We start from the raw sequence: 15,248 nt of genomic DNA, 5'->3' as shown, positions 1-15,248 counted from the left end.
GCTTTTTTCCTGCTCTGTTGCTTAGTGCATGACATTTCATCATCCCATTGCATTAAAACATAAGAAGAGCTGCTCTGTGTCAGATCAAAGGTACAATCACCATAATTCCAAAATTGAATGATGCCAAACACTTAAGGAGAAAGAGCAGAAGGTGCAGGGTGAGTATATAAGCATTACAACATGTTCATTCTTTGATAGATATGTCTATTTTCTAAAAATTGGTCATGGATGGAGTTTGTACAGCAGCAATTAGAGAGCGTCACAGTTTTTAGTAGCCCAAATGGCTCCAGCCCATCAAGGGCTAATGGGGCACCTACAGCATCACATCTCAAAGTGCTGCTGGGTCACATATCCTGTGAATGAGCCCACTTTCCCATTTGTGTTCAGACAAGATCATTATCTGTGGAAGATCTCACTCCTATGGTAATGCACTAATTCTGTCTTCCCAAAAGAAAGACCAGTCAGGTCTGGTTCGGTCAATAGCATACCTCCCTAGAAAACTTACCTCAAGAACTCATTTAGAAACTGATTTTTTTCTGACAATTTAGACTGTCCCACAGCAGAAACAGCTCTACCCTCTCAGCAGGGCTCATGCCTCCCCTCCCCCACAGATTGGGGGCCATACAGGACATATTGTCTTTGGCACGAAACGTGATTTCTAGTCTATTTATAAATAAAATCCTAACTAAGCAGTGCTGATCTGCCCACTTGGTTGCAGATGTGTCTGAAGCCATAATTAATCTATGGGAAAAATATGAAGAGAGTTGTAAGGCAGGCAGCAGGAGCTTCATTGCTCAGAAGCCCTGGCCCTAAATTGGCAGGAATTTGTGTGAGGATTCAGCAAGAAGCAACACCACCTTCCCCAAAGCAATAAGCTATTTAAACAACACATGCTATACTCTGGGCAAGCAGGAATTTGCATAACTGTGCAAAGCCATTGAGCCTGTGATCTTCTAAATAAATGCCACATTTATCAGTATCTGAAGCACAAGAATATTCCACCTAGCCTTCCCCAACCCCATAAACCAGTGTCATTAATGAAGTCAGAGAGCATCATTATTTCTGTAAGGGTTAAAAGAATAATCCACAGCCACTGCCAGGAAGAGGCAGAATTAAACAGGCAACAAGGAGTTAGAGCCAGAAAAGAGATCTAAAGCTAAATCAATCATCAGAATGGACTGCAACAAAAGCATATACATACAGAGCAAGAAAGAAAGCAAGAGGGCGTTTTGTTTGGGTAGCTAATGTTCCCTGGACAAGGAGAGAGAAAAATTCTCCTTTGGGCTTTTAATGCCACTCTAAATATTTATAGCAAGATCATGTCCAGCTGGTGAGGCATTGGCGGCAGGGAGAAGGGAAGGAGGGTTCATTTTCCCCAGCACCCCAACATCATTCTTGGGTCATTACTTAACTTGAGAAGAGAGAAAAGGCAGTAGATTGTCATGTTTACCCTCACAGTGACTCATCTGCTAGAGTCAAGTCCAGTGGCTCCTGCTCTTGCCCTCCCTCACCTCACCTCAAACATGCTTGTGCACACACACACAGATTGTGTGGGCAACCTCCAAAAAATCAATGCCAGCCTGACTACGCCCTGTCTTTAACACGGGTCTGGGCCTTCAGGGTTCTGACTGACCTTCAGGCATTTCACCACATCCTTAGGCTGCACTGAAAAGCCTCTCAGAAAGGCCAGGTACAGATGCCCATGATGCAAAGCTGACATTTTTAGAGGAACAGGCTGCCCACATCCCCGTGATCTGCTGCACGATAGACACGGGGGGCAGGAATGTATGGAGGACTGCAGACACCAGCATGGCACGGGAGTTGACATGAGGGTACTGTGTTTCCCAACGGTTTTTGCTCCTCTGCCTCCCTGTGACTAAATGCAGACATGACTCACCCCTGAGCTTTGGCTTTGAAAATATGAGAAGGACTTCTGCTTTAACCTTGTGTTTCCCTGACATAGTGATGCTTAAAAACTACATTTTGGATTCAACCCCACCCTAGAACAAAGGGAGAAATCTCAGCAGAGATGAGGAACCCAATCCAGTCACTCAGGCAAGGGCAGCCAATTCTATTTCTCTTGAAACACCCAGGAACTTGTTATGGATCTGGGACACATCACACTAGACCTGCTGAAGACCCCAAGAGGGCATCAGCTGGGGTTCTGGAGGATCCTCCCCTGGCACAAGGCGTTTGAATGATCCTAGCCCTGAGGACGGATTTAGGCTCATCAACATACATGTCTACCATGGGAGTGTTAAATAGGGGCACCTACGTGTGAGTGAGGCACCTTCAGACACCCAGCAGTGCCTAAAAGACTGTTCACCTGCCCAAATACAGGTTGCACGTACTGCTGACCTGAATTACTTGGCAGACTCAGTAATTTAATAACATAGACACCTTGTTCATGTGCAGCCATCTGCAGTCAGGGCCCCCATCAAGGTGTGTGCCCTGGGGAGCTCTGTGCCTCCCTGGGAATTGCCACTTGGTTTCCAGCTTGCTACTCACTGCAGCAACCTGCTCCAGTCCTCCTACTTGTAACACTGAGCTTCCTCAAGCCATCCCCAAGCCTTAAGCCATGAGAAGTTATTTTCTAGGGGTTTCAGAGAGCTAAGGTTCTTAGACAAAAGGCCACAATGTGGCGTTTTCTATATGAAATATCAAGCAGCATCATAAAGATAAACTGCTCCAAGAGTAAGCTTCACTTTCTGCTTGGTGAAGGCAGCTGGGCTTTCCCTGCCCACCTTGGAGCAGTGCTGGATGCAGGAGTCTCAGTGCATCAGCATCTCCCACCACACTGCAACAGGCTGATGCTCCCCAGATCTCTCCATAAGGTGGAGACACGGTCCATCCCACCGGAGTCCCTCGAAGCCCTTCTCTCTCCGCCTTTCTCCATGAAACGACGGTGACAGGGTAGTGCGAGGCATTGCAGACTGTTTACAGGCTTCTAGAGTTCCCAGGCACTTTTAGGACAGCGTCCTGCCACTGTTTCCAAATGGCCAGCCAGGACTTTTATAAGTGAACTTTCCTCTCCGTGTCTATTTATTATATGTAAACATTTGCCAGAAAAACACCACTCGGGCATGCTCAGAACCAGCCAGGTCATTGCAAAAGGCAGCGGCGGCGTCACATGTGATAAGAGCGCGGAGCCCGTGTGCGCCTATTCTTAGCGCTGGAATGTACACAATGCCCGCGCCCGCCGCTCCTGCGCGCAGCGGCGAGACCGACTGCGCCAGAAACACGGCCAGAAATCACCCTCTATGAATCACCTACCTACTGAAAGAAACCTCCCGTGGGTTCATAGGGTTTTGTCCAGGCTCTAGCTGTGGAAAAACTCAGCAGAGAATAAACGACAGAGAGTAAGTGCATGCAGTGAAGGACAACGGAAGGTAAACGTTTCTACCCTTCGGTTCCACTGCAGATTGAGCAGTTAAGCCATGACCGTAGATACTCATCATATTGTTCTGCCTGGCACTTAATTTAGCCATTGTGTGTCTGATTAACATTAAAAAACCACAGCTAAGCAGAGTTAATAAATAACTTTTAATGCAGATTCCCAGTCTCTAGGGTTCCGTTTGCCCTGCTGCAGAGTTCAGCTCTGCCAGATTTGCATTCTTTGGGAGTGACTAACTCTGGAGGAAAGAGGCACAAGCTACTAAACTGCTAATACTTTAAAATAGTGAATAAATGTCTAAGTGCATTTATTCAACATGATGGAAATGGACAAACCAATTGCTTCAGCCCTCCAGCTTTAATCCAAAATCAGTGAGATAACTTCAGTGCTTTTGCTTCTTGCCAATGACACAGGCAGTGCTGACCTCAGAGCTGCAACCTATCTGATAACTTTATGGAAGTTTTAAAGGGTCTTAGCGACCTTTTGGCTTCTTTATTATTTTCCCACTGTGTTTAAACCATGTTCCATTTTTATGTGTAATAGTGAATGGATATTTACAGCAACATCAAAGTCCTGATTTGTTCCCTTGGAGCTGGACATTTCAATAAAAGCTGCTAAGAAATTGGGGTTTTTTTCCTGCCAAGTCCAGAATTCATCTCTCTTGTATCTTGCTATGGAAGAGGGATCCACTGAAGAGTTTCTCTTCAGAGACCAGGACTTCTCCTCTGACCTGTTGAGGCAGCTGAATGCTCTGCGGCAGAGCAAGATGCTGACCGATGTTACCCTCTGCTCCGGGGGCTTTGAAATCCCCTGCCACCGAAATGTGCTGGCTTCCAGTAGTCCATACTTCAAGGCAATGTTCTGCAACAACTTCAGGGAGAGTCACCTGCCTAAAGTCGTTCTGAAGGGCATCGATGCTGGTATTTTGGAACAGATTATCCTTTATGTTTACACTGGGGAGATTCTAATATCCACTGAGAATGTCTTGTGCCTCTTGGAGAGTGCATCCATGCTGCAGTACACTAAGCTCTTTGAGGCCTGCTCTACCTACCTCCAAGACAAACTGACTCCTGACAACTGTCTGAGCATGATCAGACTGGCAAAAGTCTTGAACTGCCAAAGCCTGAACAAGAAAGCCAAGGCTATGGCTTTGAAATGTTTTCCTCTGGTGGCCTCTTCTGAGGACTTGAAGGACCTCTGTCCCATGGAGCTCATTGATTACCTTGGGGATGATGAACTCTGTGGGGAGGAGGAGCAGGTCTTTGAGGCACTGATGGTCTGGATCCGGCATGACCTCCAGGCACGACAAGGCTACATCCAAGAGTTGTTCAAGAAGGTCCGACTTCAGTATGTCCATCCAACTTTCCTCTTCCATTTCATTGCCAACGACTCGCTCGTCCAGTCCTCACCCACTTGCAGGAGCATCCTGGAGTCAGCCCGGAGACACATGTTTTCCTTGTACAGCACCAACACACCTGACATCAAACCCATGATGCATGTTCCTCGCAGGTACTCCAACCAAGAGTTCCTTGTCATCATTGGTGGCAGGAAGGACAGCCAGCAGACAACGAGGGATGTCCTGCTGTATGATGACAAGACGAACCAATGGCTGAGCCTGGCCAAACTTCCCATGCGCCTGTACAAAGCCTCTGCAGTGAGTTTACACAGCAATATTTTTGTACTCGGAGGGATGCCTGTTAGCAATAAGAAAAACCTGGTCAGTGGTAATATTTACATTTACTCCCTCAAACTCAATCAGTGGAGGTTGATTGAACACATGCAAGTTCCACGTTACTCCCACAGAAGCCTGGCGTATAAAAATTATATTTTATCATTCGGTGGAATTGGTGAAAAACAGGAAATTCTGAATTCTGTGGAAAGATACGATAGTGTCTACAACACCTGTGAGAGCATGGCAAACATGCCTGTTGCCGTCCTTCACCCTGCTGTTGCTGCCAAAGATCAGAGGGTTTACCTCTTTGGGGGAGAAGATATAATGCAAAACCCTGTTCGGCTTATCCAGGTAATGGTCAGTCCTGTTTGTCGTAGGCAATTTCTCCCAAGGTACTCAGCAGTCCATCACCTTCATGAAGAAATCAAACCACTCAAAAAACTTCATTGTGTGTTGCAGCAAGGAGCAGGATTAGTTGATCCATGACCTCAAGGAACATTGCAGCTCTTCTGTTTCCCCTTCTGAATGTTTTCAGGCAGCAGCCCTGAGGCACTGCTTTGGGTGTCAGTCAGCTGTGCCACTGGTGGCACTAGGGCCAGGGCTGCCACAGGTGATGCCATGGCAGGCAGCAGAAGCTCCCCCTGCCTGGCTTCATGCCTGTAGCCAATCTCACCAAAATCAGTGGTTTCCCCTTGTGCTGAGCTGGGGTCTCAGCCACGCACCTGCTCGCTCACAGCAAACACAAACACTTGCGCTCATTAGAGCAATTAGATACCCACTCATCAAAGGGCCAGAACTTAAACTGACAGTCATTTTGGATAAACAGTTGTGCTAAAAATGTGGCTTCTGCCACATGTTGCTGGCTGTCTTCCTGCTTTCAGCCGTTACACTCTATTAGGAGGAAAAAATACATAAAATTTTTTCTTATCTGATTTGATGCTTTAGCAACATTGTAATATTTCTTTTCCCATGAGTGTTTTTTCACTGTTCACCTTCTTTAACTAAGACAGATCATTAAGCTAAGATGGCAACCACAACATAAGCAATGCTTTAAAATGGTACTTCATTATCAGGGGGAAGGAAATGTATTTATCAGTTAGTGGGGAGATGCTCTGGTGATATTTGCTATATTAAGAAGCAGATAACATGACATAAAAGTTTATGTCACCCAGATGCAGATGATTGAATGATCATCATCTGGCAACAGTTCTTTTTCTCACATAAATCGATGACTTAGATGCCACTCTTAAGTCCTTTTGCCAGTCTGAGTGCATACCAGTCACCAGCATAAATATAGCAGCTGGGCAAACAGGGTGGCTGCCAGCAGAACTAAGTGAAGCTGAGGTTTGTTTGCCCAGGAAATTGCTAAGGCTAATAAGGAATACACAGAATAACTGGAAAATTAAGTGAATCAGCTTGCCCTTTGGGAGAACTAGTTACAGTGATTTAATGGCCATACAAGAAGCCTTCATATGGCAGATACACTGCCTTAGTGCTTGTGCTAGCATCTACTGAGCAGACAATCTTGGGGATCCAGAATGCTTTCCAAGGCGTTGTATTAGGAAAAAAACGTGGGTATACTCTCAGATTTCCAGAAGTTTGAGCCAGAGGATTGTATTTATTAGGGCAAAATAAAACACAGAATTTCCTCTGTAATTACAAATGCCAGTTAAAATGAAACATAAACAGTTGCGTGAATATCTTTATTTTTTTAATCAGGTTTACCATGTGTCCAGGAATATGTGGTTTCGTATGGAGACCAGAGTAGTGAAGAATGTCTGTGCCCCAGCTGTCGTGATTGAAGACCAGATTATCATCGTAGGTGGTAAGGGCTCTGTTTCACCTTCCCTCTCCCTCCCCCTGCCCAGATCCTGTGGGTTTTTGCATCCTTCTGTTTGGGGTGCTCCCTCAAAAAGCACCCGGATCTTGGGAAGGAAAGAAGGAGGGTGCCCACCCTCCACACACTTCTCTTGTGGAGTCTCATGGAGATTGGAGATAAGTTATCCATGAGGCACTTTCTTACCCCAAGTAGCAGTACCTGGGAGGAGGAAACTGAGGAAAAGCCAATGCAAGTTACTGCTCTTGGGAGGAAGCCAGGAGCATGAGGGACCTGAATCTCCCCTGCAGCCTGGTCCTTCGTGTCTGTTTCACTTGGAAGAATGGAAAGCACAGCTGCCACAAGACCATGGATGGCTTGTCAGGATGGGTGGGCTATAGGTCTATGAGGGGTTGGTTGGTCTTTTGGCTGCCTCCTGGGGGTTATTGTGAAATATCCCAAAAGGACTGTGAAACACTTGGAAAGAGGAAACTTCTCAATGTCTTTTTCAACCTGAGGAGCAGCCTGTGCCCATGGCAGTCAGGTGTATCATTTCCTTGATAATTTGGCCTTCTACAGTCCTTAATGCCTTTTCCCTGACCAAAGACTGCCAGGAGAAAGCATGCGTTGAATGTTTTAAGGAAAAATTAGACACCTTTTTAGCAAAGCAGAGGATTTTGCCCAAACTACACAGGACTTCAAGGTGGTGTCACCCCTCAGGGAGAGGCCACTGCTGTCTTTTGCAGTGAGAAGAGGGGAGAGCTGAATCCAAAAGTTCAAGACTATCAGGCCCCTATGTGGCAGATTTCCCTCACCTCAGACCACACTCACGTTTTTCTACATGGGTAAGGTACTGCTGGGTAAGAAGCTTCCACATCTCCCCTGCTCCAGGGCAATGGCCCTCTTACCAGCCCTCACCTCTCAGCTGATAAGAGGTTATATCACGCCTCAGAGGACAAGCTGTCCACTGGGTCAGTGGCATGGTGGCCAGCACAGATTTGGTGCTGAGGGCTTTAGGAGTGGAGTGAGCACTGGTGGCATCATGCTGTTGCATACCCAGCTCCAGTCAGCAGACAGCTACAACTCCAACCCAACAAGGCCCATCACATGTGCCATTGGTTTCTGTATTTCCAAGTGAAGCTCTAGGTGTCTGTTTGACAAAAAGAAATATTTTCAGATGTTTGAAGGCACATGCAGGTAACTGCAAGCTCCAACTATGTTTGACAGATTGGTTGCCTGACCTGATGGCCTTTATATGGTGCACATCAAGCCTTGGCTGCCAAGGTGCTATGAGATAGGATGAAGACAGACAGGAAAGGAATATAGACAGACAGGTATTCCTGTGGCACATCATCACTTCTAAGTTTAGATATCTCAATCCTGCCAAATTATATACTACTATAATAGATTTTTTTGAAGACCAGCATGAAATAATATTATTATTATTATTATTATTAATTCTTATTCCTTCTGCTGGCCATAAGCACTTAATTCTCATTCCCATCTGTCTCGTCCACCTCTGGCTTTGCATTCAGGGTACACCCGGAGAATAATTGCTTATGATACAAAAGGCAACAAGTTTGTAAAATGTGCAGACATGAAGGACAGACGAATGCATCATGGGGCCACTGTCATCAAGAACAAGCTCTATGTGACAGGAGGACGATGTCTCACCTCAGACAATGTCATCAAGGACCTGGATTCCTTGGACTGCTATGATCCGGAGACTGACACATGGACACCAAAGGGAAAACTGCCACACAAACTCTTTGACCATGGGTGCCTTACACTCCAGTGTGTCCCCTCTTCCAACCTTCTCTAAACGACTTTTGGTACTTCCTTGATATTTTGTGCTTTTCTTCCCAGAAAGGACCCACCTCACTCTGCAGAGAGCACATGGGGAATCTTTTCGGGATCATGCAAAGTCCTGACCTTGAAGGCACCCAGCAGCATTAGTCCTTCCCAGACCCTGTGCCAGAAAGGTCATGAGCTTTGTGCTCACACTGTATTCACCTGGCTGATATTGCATGTGGTGCTCCTGAGTCCAGTCTGGAGGCTTTATCCAGCATCTCACAAGGAAACAGGAAGAAGATACTGGGTAAGAACCCAGTATGGGATTTGTCCTTGTAAAGACTTTAAAAGTGAAGAGGGATGCTGGTATCTCCAGGGAAAGTAAGATCTTTGCTGTCATGCAAACTCAGCTGCCCGCCACAGCCTGGTGCTGCTCATTGCTGACTGAGCTTTCCATTTCCAGTGGTGGGAGTGTTTAGAATAGGAAGCCCCAAGCTCCAGTCTTGTAGCCAGCCCAGGAGCATCTGCCTGAGTTCACTGTGGTAGTCAGCTCATAAGAAGTAAAATTTTAATGTTCCTAACAACTAATTAGAAATTGGCAAAAGACTGATGCTTTGATCTGAACTCTCATATTGCAACAAGAACAGATTTGCCTTTCTAAGCTAACACTCTTCCACAGCACAGGGAAGATTTCTGTTCCATCTGCCTACCCTCTGAAGGAGAAGATGGGATGGAAATTAAGATTTTATGCATTTTTTTTCAAGGGATCTTATTTTGCAGGGATCTTTCTTCTCCTTTTGCATGAGGAATAGCAGCGGGGTTAGTTACAATGACTTTGGCTGATGGAGTTCCTGAAATGTAGAACAGCAGAGAGGATTCATGGAGGAAAGGGGATGTAAAAGAGAAGAGGTATTTGGGAGGAACAATTTCTTTTTCCCTTTCTCATCTCTCCAAACCACTGGAAAAAAGCCCATGAGACAAAGCCAGTGACAGGAAGCCAGCTTTCCAAGAAGAGCAAGTCTAAATCTGCCACTTGGCAAAACAGCTCTGGCTCCACCAATATTTTCATGGGGTTCTGCCACTAAGTGCATACTTTTAAAGGGAGGGGATTAATCATCAGACACTGAACAGGCTGTGAACTGCTGTTAGGTCACCGGGCTTGGTAAGACTGCTGAGATAGCAAGGAGCTTTACAGATGACCACTACCCAGAGAAGGGATGGCAGAAACAGCACCCCTTTTTCTTCATATTTGAGAGAAAGTGGGACTTTACAAAGGGCACAGGATGGCATGAGGAAACCATGCTCAACTTTCCTCTTCACAAAAGGCTGCACAGCCATGTGGTCACCTCCCCATTGCAGAAAACCAGCTCCAGACACTAAGATTGCCTCACATAAATTGAGCAGAAGAATGACAGAAATAGTTAACAAAGTAGAGGTCTGGAAGGAAGTATTTAGTATCAGCTGCTGGTTTAACAATGCAAAATAAAAAGCCTATTATTGTTTGCATGAGCTTTGTGTTCAGGAGTCCCCATTGTTCCCTCCCTGTGTTGATAAAGAGAATTGGTTTTGTACCAGTGGTATTGCCAGCGTTTCCTTCTAAGGATCTAAGTAAACCTGAAAAAAATGAGTGGGAACTCAAACTCCTCTCCCAGCTGAGAAGCCTTTGGCTAGATTTGTCTTCTGTCTTTCAGGCCATATCATCATCTCCTCCCTGTGCAAAGCAGAACTAAATCATGGTACTTGCCAAATTGAGCTGGAGCAGTGATTCATCCTTGCTTCCTTACAGACCAGCTCCAGCTCCCTGGAGAAAGAAGCTTTGTCATGGCCAATTATGGAAAGTCTGCCCCAGGGAGATGTTTATTCCTAACCCTGCAGTGCTGCCTTCCCAAACTCCATCCTGTTGTGACCCCACTCAGCTCCAAACTCCAGGAGACGCCAGTTGCTGCCATGCATTTTAGCTGACACAGATTCCTGCCAGGCTCGTGACTGTACCCAAAACCGAGGGAAAAAAAAGTTGACTTGGGGCCATAATCTGATGTTTGCAAACCATTGCCACAGTCATTGGTTTACCCTTAGAAGCAAACAGATTTTCTTTTAATTCCTGTATCATATAACTAGTGATTTTCTCTTTGTTCATGTGGGACCACGCAGTACCTTGCACAGCTGGGCAGGAAATCGGGAGTGCAAAAAAGAAAAAGATGCAGGGTTACAGCAGGATTGAGCACAGCATCTTTCTCCCATCTCTTGGGGAGCCCTTACTTCACCCCCAGGTCCTTGAAGATGCCAAGAGCTATAGCCAGCTCTGCTCTGGCTGCAACCCCGTGCTCCTTCCCTTCACAGACTTCTCACCTCATGCTCATAATTCAAAGAATTTGGGATTGCTGGGCACTAAATTCAAAACCTGGTTTCTAATAGGCTGTTGTCTCGTTTTGATGCAAACTCTGACAAAGCTTTTGGGGCCCTTTGAAGAAGAGGGGTTGAAATCAGAAAACAGTGTTGAGCCTTTCCAAGAGACAAGGGATAGCAAGTGCTCAGTCACGAGTAAGGAGCAGCACACGCAGCTACAGGATGGGATACTCAGCTCTGGATAGGCACTATGGGGAGAAGGGATGTTGCTTTTCTAATCAGGTGCTGACCACCACCTGGCCCACCTAGACCAGTTCCTAATACCGTCCTCACTGCTTCATACTTGTAAAGGTACTCCTAGCAAGAGTTGGCCAAGGTGCCTCTTTCTCCATTGTCAGGAGGGGACTTTTCGTGGCAGGATCTGCAAGGTTGTCATTACCTGATACACTTTTACATGCTTTTTCAGAGGTCTGATCATCTAAATTTTCAAGCATTTGAGTACTCACCTAGATGGGAATCCCCTATGGGAGAACAGCAAGGTTCTTCACAAATACAGTGATGGTCCCATGGAAAAGTGGGAATTTGTTGCTCTTCATTTAATAACCATGGAAAAGAGGATTTTTAAAAATATTTCTTCTTGCAATTTCTAGAAGATTTGAGCACCTGCCACATTTTTTCAAATCAGGGAGTGGTCTAAAAGTTCATCACCTCCAAGGCCTTGTTCTCAGGTGCCCTGACACAGTCACTAGATCATGGAAACCATAGGACCACATGGCTGAAATCAGTCTGTTCCATGGGACAGTGAGTTACCCAGTCCATCATGGTACTTGTCCAAAACACTGAAAATTTGCCATGAGATGTTCTGATCCCTCCCCAGGTAACATACTTGAGGTGTTACTGACCTCAGAGCTTTTATCTTCTTTGCTGTACCTTCTGCCACAGAGATAAAGGGCAATTGATTACTCCTTTTAGATGCCATATATTTTTAATATTTTTAGAGTTTATTAGGATGTTTCAAAGCCTGTAGACTAAACAAACCCAGCCCTTTCAGTCTTTCCTCATAAGTCATGTTTTCTAGACCTCTGATCATTTTTGTTGCTCTCCTCTCGACATTTTTCAGTTTGTCTGTTGGGGTTTGGGTTTTTTTTATTTATTTAAGTGCAGGGCCATGGCTCAGCCTTTCAGTGCTGAGAAGGGCAATAAACCCTTTATTGCATCTTACCTACAGCATTCCTGATCTCAGAGCCCAGAAGGATTTTGCTTTTCACAGCAGCAGCACAATACTGACTGGGGTTCAGCTGTCGTCGCAGTTAAGGAATGTTTGCAAGTTTGGGCAAGGTCACACGAAAAGACTGCAGGACATCCAGAATCATCCAGGGTTATTCCCTAACTCCATCTTTGCTTTGGCTTATCAGGATCTCAAGTCAGAACCTGTTGAAAACAATGTCTCTCCATGGCTTCAACAAGGGGCTTTAGACATGCCCCTAATTATTGTGTTCTCAGCTGGGTTCATCACTAATTTTATTAATTTTAACAGCAAATATTTAATGTTTTAGGTTTGGGGGGGGGGGGGGGGGGTGAGAGTGAGGGGGTTGGTTGTTTGGGGTTTTTTTTAATACTAGGGGAAAAGTTTCAGACAAAAAAAGAAAAGGAACAGAGGAGATTGCATTTTCTTTTCAACTTTCTTCCCCTTGCCTTGCTGCAAAACCAGAGCTGAGTCCTGCTGCACAGGCAACCTGTGGCAGCAACTTTGCTTTGATCTCAGCAAAGAGTCGTAGGTTAAGCCTGTGTTTTTTCACTGTAACTGTTTATCAAACAATGCAGTCCTTTCCAAGGGCAGCCTTTTTCTTCTGCAGAAATATGTTTATAATTATAATGCATTTCCTGCTTCTTTTTGATTAAACACACCTGACAAAGTAGGAAAGATGTCAATGCATAAATAAACGGGCACACCAAGTCCATTGCTTTGTCGGTCCTCTTTTTCCAAATGCCAAGGAGTTCATTGTGAGGTGAGTCCTCTAGCTGAGAAGGAAACAATTGGGTAAAGCATATATGAATAGCGTAGAGGGTAATTTATCCCTGGCATTGTTCCTTAGCCTGACCTGAGAGCCATTAATAATTGACAGCAGCAAAAACAATCCCTTTTTAAAAATATAAACATCCATACTTTTTTCCAGCTGCTTTAAAGCTCCTCTGCAGAAGTTGAAGTCATATTCTCCATGGCACAATGAGCATGAATTCCTCAGTGCAAGGTTGCATCTGCAAAGGAGCTGAGATCTGCTAATTAGTGGACTGCTAATAATGTTTTCAGTGGCTAAATGAAATTAGTTTTCCCGCAGTCCAAATGAAGCAGAGTTCTTACAGACAAACTGATGTCTCAGGCTGCTGGTGCCATCAATGTCCACAGGGCTCCTCAGGGTTTGTGTTGGAGCCCTGAGAGATTGATCTGGCCTCTTCTGTTTATTAACGTTTCCAAAATAGTAGCAGAGTAGTGAGGAGCCCAACTGCTCTGTCACTCAGCAAGTCACCCACTGGCTCCAGCTGCTGCCTGTCACTTCTCTCTCCAGAGGTCTTTGTTTGCCTACACTTCTTTCATGTTGCAAGAACCCTTTCCCAGAAAAGCAAGCAGCAGCACATCTCGAGCAGCCCCGGGCCAATAGGCACATGTCTCATGGCTGCTTTAAACACAAGACATCTCCACAGCTGATGGAGACTTTTGCCTTAAGAGTCAGGGGTGAGACATGAGGTAAAACACTGCTGGAGGTGGGAAAAGGTGGAAGAATCTGGTCCACTTCTTCATCTGGTCAGGAAGATGCTTGTAACCATCCTTCTATATCTTCCCATGTCTAGTTCGCTGAAATTTGTTTCTTGACCAGACTGTGCCTTCTGATGAATAAGCCATGTCCCACCACCCCTCCCTAAAGCAGGCATGCTGGGACAAGGACAAAGGCATGTCTGCTTCTTCAGATCCCCCAGTGCCACATCTGTAATGACATCCCCTGAGTTTTGCCCTGGTCTTGGCACATTGCTGAGTTTTTTCTCTGCTCTCAGATCCCTTCCTGGGCTCTGCAGCTGCCCTGAACCAATGTTTGGATGTGGCAATGACACCCCAGAGCAACAGGAAGTGACATCAAGGACTCTCAAGTCCAAATTTTCAAACTGATGGGATGCTTCTTGTCTGGAAAATCAGCCCAAAAGAATCTGAGCCTTAGAGCAGAACCCTGGCTCCTCTCTGTAAGACCTGGGGGACTGTATGGGAACGTGTTCAGCCCCAAGGAGCAGAGAACAAACTTAATGGAGAGTGCTGCAATGTGAAACTTGGCTACAAAACTTCAGTGCTGGGAAAGGGCAGTGTTTTATCCAGATCAGCAGCAAGCCCTGGAATTAATAGGCTTGATTAAACTATTTTGATGTGCATGGTATGTGGAGATAAGGGCCCAATTCCCTAGGGTTTCCAGTGAAAATTAAATGTTAACATAACAGTACGTGACATTCCCTGACAGGAGTAAGGAACACTGTTGAAAGACAAGAGACAAGTACAGACCAAGGGGCAAAAGAGGCACTTCTTCAGAAAGCAAAGTTACCATGAACTTGCTGGATCTGTTTCAATGCTGAAATGACGTGGACCCTGGCACTAGGCAGATCAAAAGCAAGGGAACTATGCCTGCTTTGTGTTGTTATGACACATATATTTCCCTGAAAATGACATTAAAATGTACCAGAGGCTCAAACATCGTTCTGTTTATCTATTCCCTGGGTAGGATCTTAGAGACAGCCTGAGCACTGCAGAATATGGCCTCTGTGAAGTAAACTTGGCCTCTGGCATGAGGACCATCAGCCAATGTGAGACAGGAAGCCAGCGCGTCGGGGCACACATGACTATTGCCCACAGCCGCCTGTCAGGGCTGCATCCCTTGGAGACACACAAAGGGATGAGCCATGGGAGGACATTCCCCTGCCATGCAATGAGGTTTGCCAGAGAGGAAGCAGATGGCATAGAATGATTCCTCCCTGTTGTATTGACCCTGGGTTCATCCTGTGCAGAAGCATGGAAAGGCTCCTCATCGCCCAGGCTGTGTCAACAGTGCCTGAGTGTGCTTCAGGCCATATTTCAGCCCTGGCACTCCCTTGCAGCTGAATTACCCCTTGATTCACTGTGTGGACTAAGCCACATGTGCACATAGAGCTATGGCTCTATCATTGGATCCAACAGAGAAGACTCCCAGCAA

The 15,248-nt window shown here is 45.7% G+C and overlaps 1 protein-coding gene across 3 annotated transcripts; it reads left to right on the top strand.

Annotated features, from left to right (window-relative positions):
- The first annotated feature begins 3,228 nt into the window (after positions 1–3,228).
- Positions 3,229–9,311, top strand: KLHL38 (kelch like family member 38). 3 transcript variants are annotated; one of them, XM_066335541.1, is made up of 4 exons: positions 3,229–3,389; positions 3,938–5,417; positions 6,786–6,891; positions 8,749–9,311. In XM_066335541.1, the coding sequence occupies exons 2-4, from the start codon at positions 4,068–4,070 to the stop codon at positions 8,811–8,813; spliced, it is 1,521 nt and encodes a 506-aa protein (XP_066191638.1). In that variant the 5' UTR covers positions 3,229–3,389; positions 3,938–4,067; the 3' UTR covers positions 8,814–9,311. The 3 variants fall into 3 exon arrangements, with proteins under 3 accessions (XP_066191638.1, XP_066191622.1, XP_066191629.1); XM_066335525.1 differs by lacking the exon at positions 8,749–9,311 and adding an exon at positions 8,418–8,726; XM_066335532.1 differs by lacking the exons at positions 3,229–3,389; positions 8,749–9,311 and adding an exon at positions 8,418–8,726 and having other exon boundaries at positions 3,398–5,417.
- The last annotated feature ends 5,937 nt before the right edge of the window (positions 9,312–15,248 follow it).

This window comes from Sylvia atricapilla, chromosome 1 (assembly GCF_009819655.1).
Source record: "Sylvia atricapilla isolate bSylAtr1 chromosome 1, bSylAtr1.pri, whole genome shotgun sequence".
NCBI lineage: Eukaryota > Metazoa > Chordata > Aves > Passeriformes > Sylviidae > Sylvia > Sylvia atricapilla.
This window is presented reverse-complemented; position numbering and strand designations above follow the sequence as displayed.

Bases quoted from the DNA above. Each gene is read 5' to 3' on its own strand.
- KLHL38 (XM_066335525.1), top strand. From the start codon at position 4,068: ATGGAAGAGGGATCCACTGAAGAGTTTCTCTTCAGAGACCAGGACTTC. The intron at 5,418-6,785 runs GTAATGGTCAGT...TTTTTTAATCAG, and splicing joins ACCCTGTTCGGCTTATCCAG to GTTTACCATGTGTCCAGGAA. The intron at 6,892-8,417 runs GTAAGGGCTCTG...CTTTGCATTCAG, and splicing joins CCAGATTATCATCGTAGGTG to GGTACACCCGGAGAATAATT.